This window comes from Salvelinus namaycush, chromosome 8 (genome assembly GCF_016432855.1).
Source record: "Salvelinus namaycush isolate Seneca chromosome 8, SaNama_1.0, whole genome shotgun sequence".
In the NCBI taxonomy this organism is placed as follows: Eukaryota; Metazoa; Chordata; class Actinopteri; order Salmoniformes; family Salmonidae; genus Salvelinus; species Salvelinus namaycush.
Genome location: NC_052314.1, coordinates 53,010,883 through 53,030,575, shown reverse-complemented (window position 1 = coordinate 53,030,575; position 19,693 = coordinate 53,010,883). Strand labels below are relative to the sequence as shown.

The window sequence follows — 19,693 nt, the reverse complement described above, 5'->3', positions numbered from 1 at the left end:
GGATATTCAAGGCCTTTGAAATCTTTTTATACCCAACCTCTGTTCTGTCCCGGAGTTCATTTGAAAGCTCATGGTTGAGTGTTTGCTTTGCAATTCACTACCCATCAGAGGGAGCCTACAGGAACGGCTAAATTTATCCTAAAATCATGTGAATCACTACAATTAACTTGGTAGGTGATTTAGGATCACTAGTACAAGGGAGGTGGACACTTGTCCAACCAAGCTATCAGTTCACAATTTCTTTTGATTAAAAAATTCACTTGAAAGTTGTGGGGTAGGATGCAAAGATCAGTGGATTAAAAAAGCATTTTAATTCCAGGCTATAAGGCAACAAAAGGTGAACATTTTAAAAGGGGATGTAGACTTTCTATAGGTACTATGTGTGTGTGGAGATCTTGATGAAGGGGGTGAGCGTGCTCACACGCAAGCATGGGGTCACGGGTGGGTACCACTACAAACACACTAGTAAGAGTTGCACCTCTTTATTTGGCTTCTCAGTCATAACATAACAGCAAAAGACAGCTGCAAAAAGCACTCCTGGCTGTCCCGCGGTGGACATTTTATAGAAGGCATGATAAGTAGCCTGGTTAAATCAGATTGAACACTTCTCACCAATGAAAACAATGTTGAGTGTAGCATTTACTCTGCTTCAACCAGGCTAGATAAGAACACCCATTTCATACAACTGACACTTGAGTCAGATACAATTTTCACAAATACAAGGGACAAATGAGTTAAATGCTGGTATGACGAGCTGTGTCATTCGTTTGATGTGCAAACCTATGAAAATGGGCCCTACAGAAGAGGCTCTCGACCTTCTACTTGATGCGGTTCCATTACCATCTCTAACCCTTCAGTGACTATTGGAGGCCTGGAAGGAGTAGTCTAAATCGAGCCTCCGCCATATTGCCTTCCCCTATCCAGTCATTTCAGTTTGTTGAACACAGGAATGAGCTAGGGGCCAAAATGATGGCCACTATCCCAACTACACTCACTGATGCCAATGACTTGGCAAATCATTAGCTCTGTTCGACTGACCAAAAGGCAAGTGGGGTTGGGGTGGTGGTTGAGTTGAGGGCAAAACAGACCATTACAAAATGTCCTAGCTTAAAATATACAGGACTACAAAGACACAGATTAGCAAATGAAATGTAATACAGTAATAATAACATAACAATAATAGATACAAGTAAAGATAAGAGTAAATAACTTGGATAGTCATATATAGAACATTAATAGGGGTAAATAAGATAGGGGTGAACAAGAGGGATATGGTGGAGACTGCTCTAGTGTCCATACATATCGTATATCTTATGATTGTCTCCGAAGTTGATGTCCCAGTCATACTGCCAGAAGTGGAGGATCTCCTGCGTATTCCTGTGCTTTCGCAGCGCGTGTGATGTAAATGGCTGTTTGCAGTAGGGGAAAGCTGAACATTGAAAGTCTGTTTGTGTGGAGGGTACATTTGTGTGGGTGTGTAATGTTGTTCTATAAAAGATAAGTGAATCTAGAAGGAGAATGTGACATGCGAGTGGCGTGTGGGTTTTGCGAGGGCATCGCGAAAGTGATGTTTCATGGGGAAACTGAATATGGCTTTGATGTGTGGATAAAACTAAACGTGTCAGCAATGTGTCCACAAATGCTCCTCCTCTCTTCTTTATAACAAAAATAAACATCTTCTTAATTCAACCCTAAAAGAGGGCATAACACAGTTTTAGACATTCAAAAAGTACAACATTTACATAAATTAGTAATTCAACACTAATAAGGGATGAAATAGTGCCAATTTAAAAAATACATCAATTTAGTGTAAAGACAGATGGATCATTAATTTCACTAGTAAAAGAAAGGGGAGATATTTTCTTCACACAGGGTCATCTGATTCTAGATCTGGGAAAAGCACTCAAATAGCATTCATGTATGAGTGCTGATATAGATTAGTTTGGCCTTTTAGATTATAATCAATTAGATTATAGGGACAGGGGGGGGCCTGATCCTACATAAGCACTCCTACTCTAAGATGCCGTTTTAATATGGGCCTAGATTCTAAGAGAAACTTCTAGAAGGTACTCCGCTACTCACCGTGGTAGCGGTGGCCGGGGCGCTGCTGTCGTAGCTAAACAGACTCTTGTAGCGGCCCTTCTCCTCTTTCTCCTTGGAGCGGATCCTCTCCTCCATGGCCCTCAGCTCCTTAGCCACCGAGGGCCCCAGCGACGGGTCCAGCGCCACCACCTTGGCAAAGTCGGCCCGCGCCTCCGTCTCGTTCCACACCGCCGCGTGGGCCTTGGCCCGCTTGAAGTAGGCCTTCACGTTGTCTGTGGGGGTGGGAGGCAAGAGTGTGTCAATGGGAAAGAGACTGGTGTGTTCAAATGTTAAGTTTACACACATTTAAGTTGAGTAGCTGGTAGTACGAAATAACAGTTCAAAAGGACTTGTCATTCACTAGCAACAAGCCTACTGTAGACCGATAAAACAGCAAAAGTAACACGTTTATTTGTAAAGGGATTGTCTTAAGTAATGACAGTGCGGCAACAAATTACACATTCGCTTTCAGAGCATAGCTTATTGTTATGTGAATTCAGCATATTCACTTGATCCTAGGGCAGGGCTACACCTTGAATGTAATTCAGAAGTGTGTGACTCACCCTCGTATTTGGAGAGGATGGAGGAGCAGTGGTCCAGCACCTCGTAGTACTGACCCTGGATCAGCTGACACTGGCAGTAGTTCAGCATCAGGGGCGTGATCATGAGGTCCAGCTTGATCCACCCCTCATCGCCCGGACGCTCCTAATTGGATGAGGGGCCAAGGATTGGGAGGAGTTAGAAGACTAGTCACTTATTTAGTGGGGTTAAGACGTTCTACAGACAGGGAATGCATAGATCTCATTTGACATGACAAGCAGAATGGCTAGTTATCTCAGCTAAATGAAAAGCAAATTTGTCTAAAGTGCTCTAAATATTACCCTACTAAATAAAAATGCCCAAAAAAGCATGGGGACCAGGTTTGAAGTCAGAGGGGTTTACCTTCATCTGCAGGTTCTTCAGACAGGCGATGGCGTTGTGGTACTTCTCGGCCGCCTCCTTCACGTCGCCCTTCTTGTACAGGGCGTTACCCTCCACATGGATCTGAGGCACCACCTCCAGCTTCTCGTCGTCCGTCATCGCCCAGATGTCCAGTCTGAACGAGCCGGGCGTCAAAACCTGGGAGAGAGGCGTCAATCGTATTATTCCATCAAAATGTATTTTTATGCAGTGAACTGACAGAGGCATGAGTGCTGCTTGGGTGATAAAAGGGTTAGAAAACATTTTGATGTAGTGCTTTTAACAAAAACTGTTGTTACAAAATGCTTTTACAGTAACCAGGCTTAGACCCCCAAAGAGCAAGAAGTAGCACTGGCAAAGGAAAACTCTTGAGGACATAAACTTTGAAAGGAAGGGTGCCATCCTCCTCTTGATGTCGTGGTCGAAGTTCAGACTTCATTTAACCATCTAGGTGAGACAGATGTCCATTTACTTAATGCCCCAAGCAAGGAAGGTGCTTTGCTCTAAGAAATACGCAGTAGCACCGTGGCATGGAAAATTCCCTGGATGGAAGAAACCTTGAGAGGAACCAGAATCAGCACATGGTGCTTGGACCCCTAATGGAGAAGAAATAAGCCCCCCCCCCCCCTCACCTCCATGAGCTCCAGGGTGAAGACCAGGGGCTGAGGGTTGGCCTGGAGCTTGTCGAGGTCACAGTGGCCCAGGGAGTGGTGTGAGTGGATCTGAGCAATGCCACAGCAGTGTCTCTGGCCCTCCAGGGGGTCCTTCCCTGCACTGATGTTCCTCAGGGACTGGGACACCAGCGGGTATAGGGCTGTGTGCTGCGGGGAGAGAAGGAAAGAGGATGGTTACATTACATTCACTGGGATAAATTGAGGGACTGGTGGTTATGAAAGTACAATTAAGGCAGTTCTCTGAAGGGAAACAATTAACAAAACATATTGACAAACACTGTCAAATTCCATAACGGTCAATATTTTTGCCACGAATTATATGTGTGTGTGTACAGATGTAACAGTCTCTAATCCATCCAAGTCAACCATATTAAGTTGGGCGACCCACCTTGACGTCACATGTGAAATCTGCCACCTCTCCCTCCCTCATGGTGGCAATGACTCGCTCCCACACGGCCAGCTTGAACTTCTTCCCCAAGATGAGTTCCATGGGCTTGCTCCGGCCCCCCATGGTCCTGGAGTCATCCAGCACCGTGCCATCACACAGGCTGGAGCGGTAGTGGAATATCACCTGTTGGAAAATTGAGGGGATAGAATGGAGAACAGGTATTACACAAAGTGGATAAATCATGTAATACACTGAACAAAAACGCAACATGTAAAGTGTTCCATGATTCATGAGCTGAAATAAAAGATCCCAGAAATTGTCCATATGCACAAAAAGCGTGTTTCTCTAAAGAGTTTAGCACAAATGTGTTTACATCCCTGTTAGTGAGCATTTCTACTTTGTCAAGATAATCCATCCCCCTGACAGGTGTGGCATATCAAGAAGCTGATTAAACAGTATGATCATTATACAGGTGCACCTTGTGCTGGGGACAATACAAGGACACTCTAAAATGTGCAGTTTTGTCACACAACACAATGCCAAAGATGTCAAGTTCTGAGTGAGCATGATATTGGCATGCTGACTGCAGGAATGTCCTCCGGAGCTGTTGCCAGAGAGGTGAACGTTAATTTCTCTACCATAAGCCGCCTCCAACGTTGTTTTAGAGAATTTGGCAGTACGTCCAACCGGCCTCAACTGCAGACCACGTGTAACCACGCCAGCCAAGGACCCCCACATCTGGCTTCTTCCCCTGCGGGATCGTCTGAGACCAGCCACCTGGACAGCTGATGAAACTGTGGGTTTGCACAACCAATGAATTTCTGCACAAATGTCAGAACCCGTCTCAGGGAAGCTTGTGGTCCTCACCAAGGTCTTGACCGGACTGCAGTTCAGCTTCGTAACAGACTTTAGTGGGCAAATGCTCACCTTCGATGTCCACTGGCACGCTGGAGAAGCGTGCTCTTCGCGGCTGAATCCCGGTTTCAACTGTACTGGGCAGATGGCAGACAGCGTGTATGCCGTCGTGTGGGCGAGCGGTTTGCTGATGTCAACGATGTGAACAGAGGGGCCCATAGTGGTGGTGGGGTTATGGTATTGGGCAGGCATAAGCTACAGCCATTCATCCACCACCATCACCTCATGTTTCAGCATGATAATTCACAGGCCCATGTCCCAAGGATCTGTACACAATTCCTAAAAGCTGAAAATCATATAAAACTTTATTTGTCACATAGTCCGGGTGGCCATTTGATAAATTGTTCAGCAGTCTTATGGCTTGGGGGTAGAAGCTGTTAAGGAGCCTCTTGGTCCTAGACTTGGCGCTCCGGTACTGCTTGCCGTGCGGTAGCGGAGAGAACAGTCTATGACTTGGGTGACTGGAGTCTTTGACAATTTTTGGGGCTTTTCTCTGACGTGCCTAGTATATAAGTCCTGGATGGTAGGAAGCTTGGCCCCAGTGATGTACTGGGCCGTACGCACTACCCTCTGTAGTGCCTTACGGTCAGATGCCGAGCAGTTGCCATACCAGGCAGTGATGCAACCGGTCAGGATGCTCTCGATGGTGCAACTGTAGAAATTGAGGATCTGGGGACCCATGACAAATCTTTTCAGTCTCCTGAGGAGGAAAAGGTGTTGTCGTGCCCTCTTCACGACTGTCTTGGTATGTTTGGACCTGATAGTTTGTTGGTGATGTGGACACGAAGGAACTTGAAACTCGTGACCCGCTCCACTACAGCCCCGTCGATGTTAATGGGTGCCTGTTCGGCCTGCCTTTTCCTGTAGTCCACGATGTCCCAGTTCTTCCATGGCCTGCATACTCACCAGACATTTCACTCATTGAGCATGTTTTGGATGCTCTGGATCGACGTGTACGACAGCGTTTTCCAGTCCCCACCAATATCCAGCAACTTCACACAGCCATTGAAGAGTGGGTCAACATTCCACAGGCCACAATCAACAGCCTCTATGCAAAGGAGATGTGTCGTGCTGCATGAGGCAAATAGTCGTCACACCAGATACTAAATGATTTAAAAAAAATAAAAAATAAATTCAGTGCCCAACATATGCATATCTATATTCCAAGTCATGTGAAATCCATAGATTCGGGCCAAATTAATGTATTTCAATTGACTGGATTTCTTTATATGAACATGACATTTTTTGTTCAGTGTAAGTGACATGCATTGTACTGATGAGTGTTTTTTCTGTTTTGTAACAATAAAATGTGTAGTCTCTACACAATCACTTGCCAGCAGGCCGAACATTATTATATACACAAGTTGGACAATAAATGCTGATAGAGTGAGCTGGTAAAAGGTTTATAATGCATGTCTTTCACAGATTAAAAAACTCCACATAAAAAGAAATTGGAGATTTTATCAACAGGAAAAAGCAGAAATTCACACGGATTATCCAACAATACTGTCGATCATGCCGAGTATCCAATTAAAACGTATAACTAATGTTTACCGACCAATAAGAGACGAACATCAATGAAAGTGTCCATCCTGTAAAAGCCCCGCCCTCTTACAGTTTCACCAAGACAATTATCGTTTTTGTTCCAATAATTACTTGTTAACTGATAATTTCTGTAAATAACAAACTATAACTCTGTCTACCAGAATTAACTAAAATAAGGTAATGTATGTGTCACCTCTGAACATGTAGAACCTCGATAATTACGCTCCATGCTAACGTTAGCAGCTAGCTAATAATGCTAACCAATTTAGCCAGTCATACGCATACAAAACTACTCTTTGAACGTGGATTAAATGCAGTATTTTATAACTCACCTTGGTCCCATCAGGAAACGTTGACAGATCTCCTTTGCCAGGACTGACTACTTTCTTCTGAATGCCTTCTGCGAGTAGCTTGGTAGCCAGTTCCTCCATCCTTGTTTCCCCGAGTGTCAAAAAGCAGCCGATTGCCTATCTTCGGGAGCTCGAGAGAAACCAACACATACATTGACGTCACTGCTGACGGCTAGGGACTTCAAGCAGTTTTGTGATTAGATTACTTTCTACCAGTTGAATGTCATTGTCCATTGATTATTTTTCACCACTCTTCTCCAACATTGATGTGGTTAAGTTTTCCCTACATACCAACATAATGCTTTTCAAAAGCTTATTATATCCAAAAATCTGCATATAGGATACTCTTGCACTCAGAATTGATGAGCTATACACAAGCGCAAATACTCATCCCATTCATTAAAATCTGGGATCTGCGGCCCCACCAAACACATCAGAAAAATACCTAATACTTGATAAGTTTGGCACCAACAACATCACAGCCGTCCTAAAATGCCCATACTGTTCGCATTGCATTACTGCAACAACAGCGCTACTAACAAACACTGACTCACGGAGACCTAAAAGTAATATACCAAAAAAAAAAAATTTTTTTATTGTAGTTTCACAGTCATTATGTACTCACGAGACATGACAAACAGGGCAAATCAGACTCCCTTCTCTTCCATACAGGATGTGCAGGAAGCTTATTGAGGCACAAAGTGGTTGAGTCCGTAGTAGTGGTCAGTATAAAGACAGGGTAAAAATGTTTTACAAAATAAGAAAAAACATCCATGGAACAATGTATTTCTGTTACATAATTGAAAAAAGTATGATTCTGGAAATTGGACCAAAAAAAAGTTGTAGTGCAATAGGTCATTTTTCAAAATAGGGCAAGTAGAAGAACTTGAAGCCTCTTCTTCCCCGAACCGCACAGCTGATGTAAATCACATGGTACACTGAGGGAGAAGGAGAGAAAACAATTACCACACTGTTTTAATAATTTCTGTAGTAAATATATGAAGGTATAGTAGGCCGTCATTGTAAAATAAGACTTTGTTCTTAACTGACTTGCCTAGGTAAATAAAGGTCAAATGAAAATAGTACTGCACATGTTGCCTGTATGTTATTTAATCTGCAGAGTACTTGTATCAACATACAGTGACAAGTATGTGACAGTGGGGACTCCTACAGACCATTACAGGAATGTTTAAGGTAACATTCCTCCCAAATGCACTGTCCAGACATTATGATTAAAAAGACAGGAGAAAAGCATGAAAGACGTGTGAAACATAAAATACATTGGACAACACAACCAAGTCACGGTAAAGAACGCTATATACCCCCAGGAATGAAGAGAAGAAATCCAGGGACAAAGAAAATGGCACTTGAGACCCCTGTGGAAAAGGTCAAAGATCAAGTTGTCAAAGCCCACAGTAAAAGACAACCAACCAAGAACAGACATCTTCACTGATTTGTGACAACACAGCCCACATTAACTGAGTCTCTTACCTGCATCCGGATTCAATTGTATTACGACACCAGTGAAAATGAGAGCTGAGAGAAAGAAAACATGGAAATTGAATGAAAAGGCAATATCTCAAGATAACTAACAAGAGATATGAGAAGACAATGAGGAATTATTCTGAGGAAAAGTTCAGTGCCATGAATACATTACAATGGCTGACAATCAGTGGTAAAAAAACAAAACATATCTATAAAATATAAAGCGCCGTACACAAACTAAATGTTCGACTGCAGCGCAGTGACTGCAGTGTTCCCCAACGCGCAATTGTTTTCTAGCCTCGTAATAACACACAATTCAATGTATCAGCAAACCTTTGGTTAGTTGAATCAAGTGTGTTAGTGCTGGGCTGATACCTTGCGCGTGCGTTCGCCCAGGAATGGATTGGTGAAAAACACTGTTGCAGGAGAATCATGGGAGGTGTCATTTCTTTCAGCAGAGATGGTGTGACTTACCGACTCCAGTGACGAGGAGAAGGAATGAAGCGAGGACCACTCTTCTGTTCTTCTTCACCAGAGGGTGAGACGTCCATCTGAGGAAAACGTCAGGGTTTTTGTCAAGTCATTGTGGGTGATTGAGAGTGCTGGTGTGTGAGTACATCCTTGATCTTATGCATTATTGTGGGCATGGTTCAGTGTAAATGCTTTCTTGTGAATTACTGTTTGTGTGTGTTTGTGTGCGTGGTTAAATACCCGCAGCACTGTGCAGAGAGCTGGGTGACAGAACTCAAGGTGCTGAACGACCACTGGGAGCTGCAGTAAGACAGAGTAGCGGGATCACTGAGGGGGAAGAAAATGGAATGTTGTACATCTTTATTGATAACATAGAAAACAAGGAACACACATTTACATTTGAGTATGCCATTCTCATCTAGGTAATACCAGATGTAATCACAACACTCCAATGAAGACACACCTGATTTTGAATAAGTTATTGAAAGAGGAATTGCCATTGCTGCCTAAGACGTCTTCATTTTCCAGATTCTGTGCGAGCAGAGAGAGTAAAATGTTAGGTCACCACCACACAACATTACACCCTTATATCACTTGTGTGTGTGTGTGTATGATGGGGCATCACCTGGTACTTCAGACTGCTACTGTGGTCGGGGGAGCCAGCCACAGCGGAGGCCGGGTGAGTCTGGGGTTTGGCAAAAGACAGGGTACCGAACGTCATCTCTCCCCCCTCTCTGTCTTTCTCTCGGCCCTTCCATCCTTCCTTCTCTCCATCGGTCACCCCTTCGTCCTCTCCCTCCAGCACAAACGCGTCATCGATGCTGAACTGCGTTGCCATAGCTGGCGGTTGCCAGTACTCTCACACCTTGCTGCTGCTTTGGTTGATATACACTGTGGGTTGAGGGGGAAATTCAGCAAACAATCAAAATGTACAAAAGCAGATTTTCTACCCAAGGGCCATATATGTGGACGTCCACATAGGGCTCTGATCTAGGCTAAACTAAAGTTATGGCTTAAGTGTATTCGTCTGGTGTTAGCTGTTCGACGTGTGATATCGACATCATACAGCCTTTGGGTTAATGATTAACCACATTGAAGCTTAGGCTGCATGTCGTTTTCAACAAAGAAAATTCTGAGATATTTATTAGATTTTTTCCTTTCGTATTTGTTACGTTCATCTGAATTAAACAGATCTTGCGTAAATCTGATTAACCAAATTGTTTACAACTCCATTGCCACTGTACCCTCCAACCCTGCGATTTGCAAACACGTTTTCGTAGATAAGGACATTAAGCGGCATAACGTAAACTCACGTAAACCCGTACATCGCCTTGGTCCGTACAATTGCCTTTATTTTAGCGCCCCAAAAACGTTTGTAAAGCACAATTTCTCCCCTTCCAACAAAATCAATTACATGACCTAAACACTGCCCGTTTCTGCATAATTCAAGCAGGCAATGAGCCCCGTCAGGTCTTTTTAAAAATGGCGGGTGGGGAAGCTAAACTAATGCGTGATAGTGAGAAGGAGATGTGTTGTGTGGGAAAATTGCTTTTTTCACTCGATCTGTCCAACTAATCACCTTATCGCCTCTAAAATGTAAATAAAACACTATAAAGAGTTCATATAATGTGTCATTACATACCTATTTGAAGGTTTGTGTCGAATTTGAATCAGGTTTTTAGGGCGGTGCTAAAGTGATCTTAGAAGTAAACAGCGGCTTTGAGAATGATGATCGCATGCAATGATGACGCAAAAAATGACTAGGTATCCCCCCTTACCCCTGTCACTGTCCATTTCTTGTTTTTAAACGATGAGAGAAGTGCTACACCAAGTGGAGAGAGATTGTAAGACAGAAATAGTTGCTTTATGCGTGCTGTACGTTACATGACACGTCAAGATGTAACGGAGGGTCAGTTTTCAACTTTTCTCCAATACTATAGAGCCATTACCATGTCGATCAACGCTTGAATAGAAACCTAGTTCACACCCCCGATTTTGAAGTCAACACAGTCGCTACAGTCCCATTAGTTTTCTTTGTAGCCTCGTTTGAATGTCGCAGTTACGCACATTTGTACGGAATGGGGTGAGTTTACGTTACTAGTAACGTTATCCGGTTGAAAAACGTTAGCTAAGTGGTAGAAATAACATAAACAAAGAACGTTGCTAACTAATAAACACAAATGCCTTTGTCGTTAACGTACATTATTATCTGAAGCTCTGAGAAATTATTGGAAACATTTAAAAGCAACTTTTAATAGCTACTTTAGCACTGTTGTTTTGTCTACATTGTCTGGTTGCACTGCTCCGCTAACGGCTAGAAAAAAAACTTACTATTTTTCAGGCGATTTTACTTTGACTTTCCATCTTCACATAATTACATTATTTACTGTAAGCTTTTGTTTGCAATATGTCATACAAATCACAGCATACGGACTGCAAAAACTTCCCAAAACTTTAGGCTTCGTATTTGCATCCGGTTCCCGATTGAACATGACTGAGTGAAAAGTATTCGGATTCGAATACGCCCACATGAAAAGACTCTAGTAATCGATCACTGACTTGCAATGTCGATCTATCATGTACTTGGGGCAAAAAAAAGTTTTATACCCAAAATAACACATGAATGTATATTTTCATTCGTTCATGTTATGTTTATAGCATAACATAACATGAACGAATGAAAATATACATTCAGGTGTTATTTTGGGTATAAAACTTTTTTTGTTTATATATGTTTATAGCATAACAACAAGCGGCACACGGAACTATTAGATTGATGCATATTTGTAAAAAAATGACTTTATCAATGCTAATCAAGATGAATATACATAACTAAACAAAAAAATACAAAGATAAACTTTAAATCATAAACAGTAATAATACTGGAAAAATATACTGAACAAAAATATAAATGCAACATGAAACAATTTCACAGATTTTACTGAGTTACAGTTCACATAAGGAAATCAGTAAATTGAAATATATTCATTTTCCCCTAATCTATGGATTTCCCAATACTGGGAATACAGATATGAATCTGATGGTCATAGATACCTTCAAAAAAGGTAGGGGCATGGATCAGTATCTGGTGTGACCACCACTTGCCTCATGCATCTCTTTTGCATGGAGTTGATCAGGCTGTTGATTGTGGCCTGTGGAATGTTGTCCTACTCCTCTTCAATGGCTGTGCGAAGTTGCTGGATGTGGGCGGGAACACGCTATCGTACGTGTCGGTCCAGAGGATCCCAAACATGCTCAATGAATGACATGTCTGTTGAGTATGCAGGCCATGGAAGAACTAGTAAATTACTCTAGAAATTACATTTTCAGCTTCAAGGAATTCTGTACAGATCCTTGCGACATGGGGCCGTGCATTATCATGCTGATGAATGACAACGGATGAATGACAATGGGCCTCAGGATCTCGTCACGGTATCTCTGTGCATTAAAATTGTCATGGATAAAATGCAGTTGTATTCGATGTCCGTAGTTTATGCCTGCACATACCATAATCCCACCACGAGGCACTCTGTTCACAATGTTAACATCAGCAAGCCACTCGCCCACATGACGCCATATACAGTTGAAGTCGGAAGTTTACATACACCTTAGCCAAATACATTAACTCAGTCTTTCACAATTCCTGACATTTAATCCCAGTAAAAAAATCCCTGTTTAAGGTCAATTAGAATCACCACTTTGTTTTAAGAATGTGAAATGTCAGAATAAAAGTAGAGGATGATTTATTTCAGCTTTTATTTCTTTCATCACATTCCCAGTGGGTCATAAGTTTACATACACTCAATTAGTATTTGGTAGCATGGCCTTTAAATTGTTTAACTTGGGTCAAAAGTTTTGGGTTGCCTTCCACAAGCGTCCCACAATAAGTTGGGTGAATTTTGTCCCATTCCTCCTGACAGAGCTGGTGTAACTGAGTCAGGTTTGTAGGCCTCCTTGCTCGCACACGCTTTTTCAGTTTTGCCCACAAATTTTCTACAGGATTTGAGGTCAGGGCTTTGTGATGGCCACTCCAATACATTGGCTTTGTTGTCCTTAAGCCATTTTGCCACAACTTTGGAAGTATGCTTGGGGTCATTGTCCATTTGGAAGACCCATTTGCGACCAAGCATTAACTTCCTGACTGATGTCTTGATATGTTGCTTCAATATATGCACATAATTTTCCTGCCTCATGATGCCATCTATTTTGTGAAGTGCACCAGTCCCTCCTCCAGCAAAGCAGCCCCAAAACATGATGCTGCCACCCCGTGCTTCACTGTTGGGATGGTGTTCTTCGGCTTGCAAGCCTCACCCTTTTTCCTCCAAACATAACGATGGTCATTATAGCCAAACAGTTCTATTTTTGTTTCATCAGACCAGAGGACATTTCTCCAAAAAGTATGATCTTTGTCCCCATGTGCAGTAGCAAACCGTAATCTGCCTTTTTTATGGCGGTTTTGGAGCAGTGGCTTCTTCCTTGCTGAGTGGCCTTTCAGCTTATATCGATAAAGGACTCGTTTTACTGTGGATATAGATACTTTGTACCCGTTTCCTCCAGAATCTTCACAAGGTCCTTTGCTGTTGTTCTGAGATTGAATTGCGCTTTTCGAACAAAAGCACGTTAATCTCTAGGAGACAGAACGCGTCTCCTTCCAGAGTGGTATGATGGCTGCTTGTCCCATGGTGTTTATACTTGCGTACTATTGTTTGTACAGATGAATGTGGTCTTGCTCCCAAAGATGAACCAGACTTGCGGAGGTCTGCAATGTTTTGTCTTAAGTCTTGGCTAATTTATTTTCCCATGATGTCAAGCAAAGAGGCACTTAGTTTGAAGGTAGGCCTTGAAATACATCCACAGGTACACCTCAATAGGCTAATTGACAACATTTGAGTCAATCAGAAGCTTCTAAAGCCATGACATCATTTTCTGGAATTTTCCAAGCTGTTTAAAGGCACAGTCAACTTAGTGTATGTAAACTTCTGACCCACTGGAATTGTGATGCAGTGAATTATAAGTGAAATAATCTGTCTGTAATCAATTTCTGGTAAAATTACTTGTGTCATGCACAAAGTAGATGTCCTAACCGACTTGCCAAAACTATAGTTTGTTAACAAGAAATTTGTGGAGTGGTTGAAAAACTAGTTTTAATGACTCCAACCTAAGTGTATGTAAATTTCCGACTTTAACTGTACGTGGTCTGCGGTTGAGGCCGGTTGGACATACTGCCAAATTCTTTTAAATAATATTGGAGGTGGCTTAAGAAAGAGAAATGCAAATAAAATTCTGGCAACAGCTCTGGTGGACATCAAAACTTGACATCTGTGGCATTGTGTTGTGTCACAGAACTGCACATTTTAGAGTGTCCTTTTATTATCCCCAGCACAAGGTGCACCTGTGTAAAGATCATGCTGTTTAATCAGCTTCTTGATATGCCACACCTGTCAGGTGGATGGATTATCTTGGCAAAGGAGAAATGTTCACTAACAGGGATGTAAACACATTTCTACACAACATTTGAGAGAAATAAGCCTCTGCGTATGAAACATTTAATTTTCTTTTATTTCAGCTCGTGAAACATGCGTTTATATTTTTGTTCAGTGTGTATGGGAGCTTTTGCCAAATAGCCATGTGATTTTCGGTAAATCAACCCGTACAAAGTGCAAACACACAAGACCACTGATCAAACAATAAACAGATAAGTCATTCGTTTTGGAGAGAGCAGGGAAGGGAAGGACACCCATACTGCATACAAGCAGTAGATGAACACACGCAGTAGGACGTGAACCCTTTTTTTCCCAGTAGAGAAAATATATCATCCTCAGACAATTTCTGATGCTGTAGTATTTGCAAGTGACCTGCAGTGTGAGTACACTTTTTAGATGCCTTTCTAAAGATCTACCGATGACTCAATCATGATAGGCCTACTGTCATAAGGATATCATGGTTAGGTACTCTAGAAAGAATATTTCTGATATTGTTTGTCTATGTTGTTATAACTGCAAATGATATGCCTGATACTTTGCTTGTTGCACTGAGAAGTAAGGCATGGGTCAATGGCCCACCGGATTAGGAAAGAATGCATGAATATGTGCCAAACTAAGCTTGCTTCTGTGTTCTATTGATTTTTTCACATTCCCACTGCCCCTTTGCCCACTACGTCCCGCCATCCCTTCCTACCTCTTCTCTCCCCCTCTATCTTTCTTCATCTTCCCTAGATGAGGATTTCAGTCATATCGTGTGTCTCCCTCCTGCTCGTCTTTGAGGTAAACACAAAGAGACAGTTTCCTGGAGAATGATTAAACACACTCTTGGTCTGAAAATCATGCTAAATGGAGAATCTCTGTTAAATGCTTTTTAGTCCCGGGTCCGTTGCCTGTATTTACAAAGAGTAGGATTGCTGTTCGGCTTTAGCTTTCAGATCATAATGAATATGATCATATGGACAGGGCAGACCTGTTGCTAGATCAGCAGTCCTTCTCTAAGACACTTTTTGAAAACGGGCCCAGGAGTGTAAGCGTGAATCTGGTTCTGGGAAAACTGGCCCGTTTTGAATTGTAATATTAATCTGTTTTTTTTAGGACAAATGCTAATGTAGCACTGAGACACCTCATGTACCTTACAGCCTCCACCTTCTTGTTTGGTTGTCCATCTGTCTCTCGATCCAGCTTTTCTCTTCCTCCGTTGGAGTCCTGCTTGGTGTACCTGGCTCCACCCTGGTCTTCCCATGTCTCCCTGGACAAAAACAACAAAGCTTTGCTGGGGCTAAGATCACCTGGAAATACAATGACTCCCTGGTTCCAGACTACCCAGAATCCTCAGAGCAACTCAAGCTCTCCCCGGATGGCTTCTTTCTGGAAATCTCTCCCGTCAGTGTAGCCAACGAGGGGGAATATGAATGTGTGATCAAGCAGAATGATATGGAGTGGCAAAAAGTGCACATAGTCCAGGTTGATGGTAAGGACACATACTGCCACCTCCTATTTTCATCACAACTGCCTGTGACGTGATGTAGGCCTTTCTTAAAATAGACACTCTGCTTGTGGTTTTTACATCCAACTTTATAAAAAAATCATGTTACAAGTTAAACTCAATCCCGGAATGAATCTTTGAGTCCATGTTGAGGAGAGAAAAAGGACGACAACTTGAGCAGAGGGTTTAGATCACAACGAATAAGGCATTCAGTTGATTTAAACATACAGCCCGAGAACTCTATTCATAGATTGTAATTGTTAAAAACTGGTGAAATATGGGGCGGTTTTTGTTGGTGCAGTTTAGCAAACTCTGCAGGTCAGCAAACATTGCATGCATTTTGAGGTTGGCTCCAGAAATCAACTCTACTGTTTTGCTGTCTTTCATCTTGGTCTCTATCCCTCCAGTGTCCAGCAGCTACATTCTCAAGGTAAATGAAGGGTCCACTGTGAATTTACCTTGTGAACGCCCACCATCCAGCAAATACCAGGTCTATTGGTACAGATATGATAAAGTCATGAACGGCACACGGAAGCAGCTGAATCCCGCAGAGACTGGAGAAATGGTGGATGGTGACAGACTAGAATGGCTTTTTGGCCCCTTTGAAAAAGATATGACAATCACACTTAATGGGGTCAAAATGGAGGATGCCGGCATGTACTACTGTGAGACAGCTGAGGAGGGCAGAGACAGCAGCAACTTTAATACAATTGAGCTAATTGTGGAAGGTACGTTTAGCTAACCTTCTTCTATTACACGCTCAAACTTTTGCCTGTGTATACACACACGTTTGTTAAATTGGTGTAATTCACAAATGTAACATCAATTGGTCCCGAATAGCCATAATTCCCAAATGTTAGACTCTCACCTGCAATGTTCAAGACACTGTTACGCTCTTGATTTGTTGAAATTATAATATTAGTTTGCCATTTCTTTTAGCTGCGCCCACCGTTCTTCCTTACTCCTGCGTTGGGTTCATGACCCCCTGGGAATCGTGTCAAGACGAGACCAGCAGGTCGTGGGAGGCCATGCTAAAAGAATCCCTCAATGAGTTCTCCATGAAGCTTTATGCCCACCTCAGCCAATCGCAGCCCATGAAAAACCTACTCTTCTCTCCAATCAGTATCAGCGGGGTGTTAACCCACCTGTTACTAGGTAAGAGAGGGTGGGGTTTCTTTAAAAGGGAACATGGGGAGGGGTTGTCCAAGTGCACTCATACTCTAGATCTCAGTTATTATTATTTTTTTTTTAATAAAGCAACATTCTTGATATAAACTCCTACTGTGTGAATAATAGACTCATGGGGAGCCAAGTAAAATACATTCACACTCTCTCTCTCTCTCTCTCTCTCTCTCTCTCATTAGGTGCTCGTGGCAAGACAAGGAGAGACATGGAGACAGCTCTCTGTCTGTCTCACGACTTCTTCTGCGTTCATTCCGAGATGAAGAAACTGAAGCTGAAACTTCAGGACACACTGAAGATGGCCTCTCAGATCTATTACAACCCCAGTACTACCAGAGCACAATTAGTACTCATGATAATTCTAACTTATTCTCCAGCTATAATTTCGAATTCTCGTCGTATATTGTCAATTTAATCATGAGTCGCCGACACCCCTTAACTCACTGTCTGTCTGTCCACCTCTCGGACATTCCCTCTCTCTCCCACCTCAGACATGAAGTTGAGTGAGTCCTTTACCAACCAATCCATGCAGTTCTACGGTGCAGATCCAGTCAAATTGACCAATAGTAGTGAGGTAAACGTGGAAATGATCAACAGTTGGGTGGCGAAGCAGACAAATAATAAAATCACCGAGCTGGTCGACTCTGTTCCTGCCCACACCGAACTGGTACTCCTCAATGCTGTGTATTTCAATGGTCAGTATTGTGTGTGTGTGTCTCTGTGTGTCTGTGTGTCTGTGTGTCTGTGTGTGTGGTGTGTGTGTGATCAAAGTAAGCTCTTGGTAAGCACCGATGCTCTATCTATCTGATATGATATAGTCTATTTTAGCGGATATGGAGTTTGTGGATTAAAAACATATCTGTTTTAGGTCAATGGAAGATGAAATTTGATGCAAAATCCAAGAAGTCTCCATTTGTGAAACTGAATGGTGATACTGTGAGGGTGCCTGTCCTCTACAGTGCCAAATACAAATTGGCTATGCAATACATCCCGGCAGTGAAGGCACAGGTAACCATTTTGATTACACACACCCACACCTACATGCATACACTATAAGCAGTCACACACACAATCTACATAACCTTGTCTATCACCCATAGGTGGCAATGTTCTCTCTCTCTGGTGAAAGTAGCCTGTTTATCCTGCTCCCGCCCTCTGCCAAGCTCTCTGACCTGCAATTGGTGGAGGGGAAGATGACGGACAAGGCAGTGAGCCAGATGGTGGAGCAGATGAATCAGGTGTCTCCCCAGGCCACCGAGGTCACTCTGCCCAAAATCAAACTGGACGTTCGGACCGAGATGAACACCCTGCTCAGGAAGATAGGTCTGTCTGTCTGTTTGTATGCATGTCATGTCTATCTGTCTGTCTTTTAGCCTACCTGCTGCCTGACTGTTGAAATTACAGACTGTGCCTTTTGTTGTAGCCACCTGATTCAATTCATCACCAAGCACTTGATTGGTTGAACTAGATGTTTGTGCTTGGCTACTACAAAAATGTGCACGACCAGATGCAGGAATGGATTTCCCCAGGTCGTTCTAAGTCAACCTAAACCAACAAAACAAATTCCAATCTATGATATAACTCTGTCTTTTCTTGATTTGCCTCTCTCACTTCTCTCCCTTCCTTTCTTCGATCTCCCTCTATCCTTCTCTTTTTCCTTCTGGCCCTCTTCGCTCTCCTTCTCCATATCCCCCTCCTCTTAATCACCCACCTCTTTCTTCCCTTAGGTTTGTCGGAGCTGTTCGACAGCGCCAACCTGTGTGGCCTCTACCCCGACAACGAGTTGCTCCTGACGGACGCCCGCCACCGGGCCTTCCTCTCCCTGACGGAGCAAGGTGTGGAGGCTGGTGCGGCCACTTCCCTCTCTTTCTCCCGCTCCTTCTCTTCCTTCTCAGCCCTCAGGCCCTTCCTGATGATACTGTGGAGCGACCAGGCCAAGGCCCCACTGTTCGTGGGCCGAGTGACCGAGCCGTGAGAGGAGGAGGAAGAGAGAGGGAGCGATAGTAGCATGCATATAGAAAAAGCCATGTTTGCAAAGGAAAGGACATTTGCAATAATATTAGCAGTATTACTTCATTGAGATTGTGCTTTTTGACGATACTGTACGTTTAATCATCAGTACGTTTCAACATGTAATATAAATCGATATAGTTTCATTATAATGACATGTTCATTGTAACTTCGTAGAATGATTTAAATTTGTTTTAAAATAAATGCTTGCGAGGGCTTGCTATAGGTTGTCACAAAATGCATGACTTATCAAAGAATAAAAGGTGACAACATCTCTACACATGTGGTATGGAAATCTTTTTTGGGACAAATGTGCCATTTAAATCACTCTTCTGTCCAAAAAAAAAAGCCACTCAAAACGGGTTCAGTTTATTTTGAGAAGTAGTTCCACAAATTCACCACAAGATGGCAATCACACCGTATGTTCCACATAGAAATAGACAGTACAGTATGTCAGTGAGTACACAGGGATGCTGTAACAATAGTCCTCCCCCTCCACCCTGTCTCCCCATTCCATTAATGTCATTAAAGGAAGACAATGTCAATATCTATGACGGTAAAGGTTTTAAAGCAACGGCAGAACCGAGTAAAGCATAAAATTGAGCAAATTACCCTGAATTATCCCTTTTTTTTTTTTACAAACAGTAAATTACAAACCAACG

The 19,693-nt window shown here is 42.7% G+C and overlaps 3 protein-coding genes across 5 annotated transcripts; 1 reads left to right on the top strand and 2 right to left on the bottom strand.

Moving 5' to 3' along the window:
* Positions 1-466: 466 nt before the first annotated feature.
* Positions 467-7,069, bottom strand: LOC120052809 (AH receptor-interacting protein-like). 2 transcript variants are annotated; one of them, XM_038999935.1, is made up of 7 exons: positions 6,897-7,063; positions 4,105-4,287; positions 3,675-3,863; positions 3,025-3,201; positions 2,646-2,787; positions 2,083-2,315; positions 467-1,691 (listed from the first exon to the last, which is right to left on the bottom strand). In XM_038999935.1, exons 1-7 carry the CDS (start codon positions 6,993-6,995, stop codon positions 1,686-1,688), a joined length of 1,029 nt encoding a protein of 342 aa, XP_038855863.1. In that variant the 5' UTR covers positions 6,996-7,063; the 3' UTR covers positions 467-1,685. The 2 variants fall into 2 exon arrangements, with proteins under 2 accessions (XP_038855863.1, XP_038855864.1); XM_038999936.1 differs by lacking the exon at positions 467-1,691 and having other exon boundaries at positions 2,088-2,315; positions 2,642-2,787; positions 6,897-7,069.
* Positions 7,070-7,481: 412 nt separating this feature from the next.
* On the bottom strand, positions 7,482-15,792 carry LOC120052810 (transmembrane protein 134-like). Of its 2 annotated transcripts, none has more exons than XM_038999939.1 (8): positions 15,486-15,792; positions 9,496-9,761; positions 9,334-9,401; positions 9,111-9,197; positions 8,874-8,950; positions 8,406-8,450; positions 8,237-8,290; positions 7,482-7,852 (listed from the first exon to the last, which is right to left on the bottom strand). In XM_038999939.1, exons 2-8 carry the CDS (start codon positions 9,706-9,708, stop codon positions 7,770-7,772), a joined length of 627 nt encoding a protein of 208 aa, XP_038855867.1. In that variant the 5' UTR covers positions 9,709-9,761; positions 15,486-15,792; the 3' UTR covers positions 7,482-7,769. The 2 variants fall into 2 exon arrangements, with proteins under 2 accessions (XP_038855867.1, XP_038855866.1); XM_038999938.1 differs by lacking the exon at positions 15,486-15,792 and adding an exon at positions 11,202-11,380.
* On the top strand, positions 14,573-19,309 carry LOC120052808 (plasma protease C1 inhibitor-like). Its single transcript, XM_038999934.1, has 10 exons — positions 14,573-14,732; positions 15,086-15,133; positions 15,536-15,824; positions 16,247-16,567; positions 16,779-16,994; positions 17,204-17,347; positions 17,513-17,716; positions 17,890-18,029; positions 18,122-18,344; positions 18,749-19,309. Exons 2-10 carry the CDS (start codon positions 15,086-15,088, stop codon positions 18,994-18,996), a joined length of 1,833 nt encoding a protein of 610 aa, XP_038855862.1. The 5' UTR covers positions 14,573-14,732; the 3' UTR covers positions 18,997-19,309.
* Positions 19,310-19,693: the final 384 nt, after the last annotated feature.

Bases quoted from the DNA above. Each gene is read 5' to 3' on its own strand.
- LOC120052809 (XM_038999935.1), bottom strand. From the start codon at position 6,995: ATGGAGGAACTGGCTACCAAGCTACTCGCAGAAGGCATTCAGAAGAAA. The intron at 3,202-3,674 runs GTGAGGGGGGGG...CCTCTCTCCCAG, and splicing joins TCACCCTGGAGCTCATGGAG to GTTTTGACGCCCGGCTCGTT. The intron at 2,788-3,024 runs GTAAACCCCTCT...TCATCCAATTAG, and splicing joins TGAAGAACCTGCAGATGAAG to GAGCGTCCGGGCGATGAGGG.
- LOC120052810 (XM_038999939.1), bottom strand. From the start codon at position 9,708: ATGGCAACGCAGTTCAGCATCGATGACGCGTTTGTGCTGGAGGGAGAG. The intron at 9,402-9,495 runs GTGATGCCCCAT...CTGCTCGCACAG, and splicing joins GTAGCAGTCTGAAGTACCAG to AATCTGGAAAATGAAGACGT. The intron at 8,291-8,405 runs GTAAGAGACTCA...CCTTTTCCACAG, and splicing joins ACAATTGAATCCGGATGCAG to GGGTCTCAAGTGCCATTTTC.
- LOC120052808 (XM_038999934.1), top strand. From the start codon at position 15,086: ATGAGGATTTCAGTCATATCGTGTGTCTCCCTCCTGCTCGTCTTTGAG. The intron at 15,134-15,535 runs GTAAACACAAAG...CTCTCGATCCAG, and splicing joins CCCTCCTGCTCGTCTTTGAG to CTTTTCTCTTCCTCCGTTGG. The intron at 17,717-17,889 runs GTCAGTATTGTG...TATCTGTTTTAG, and splicing joins CAATGCTGTGTATTTCAATG to GTCAATGGAAGATGAAATTT.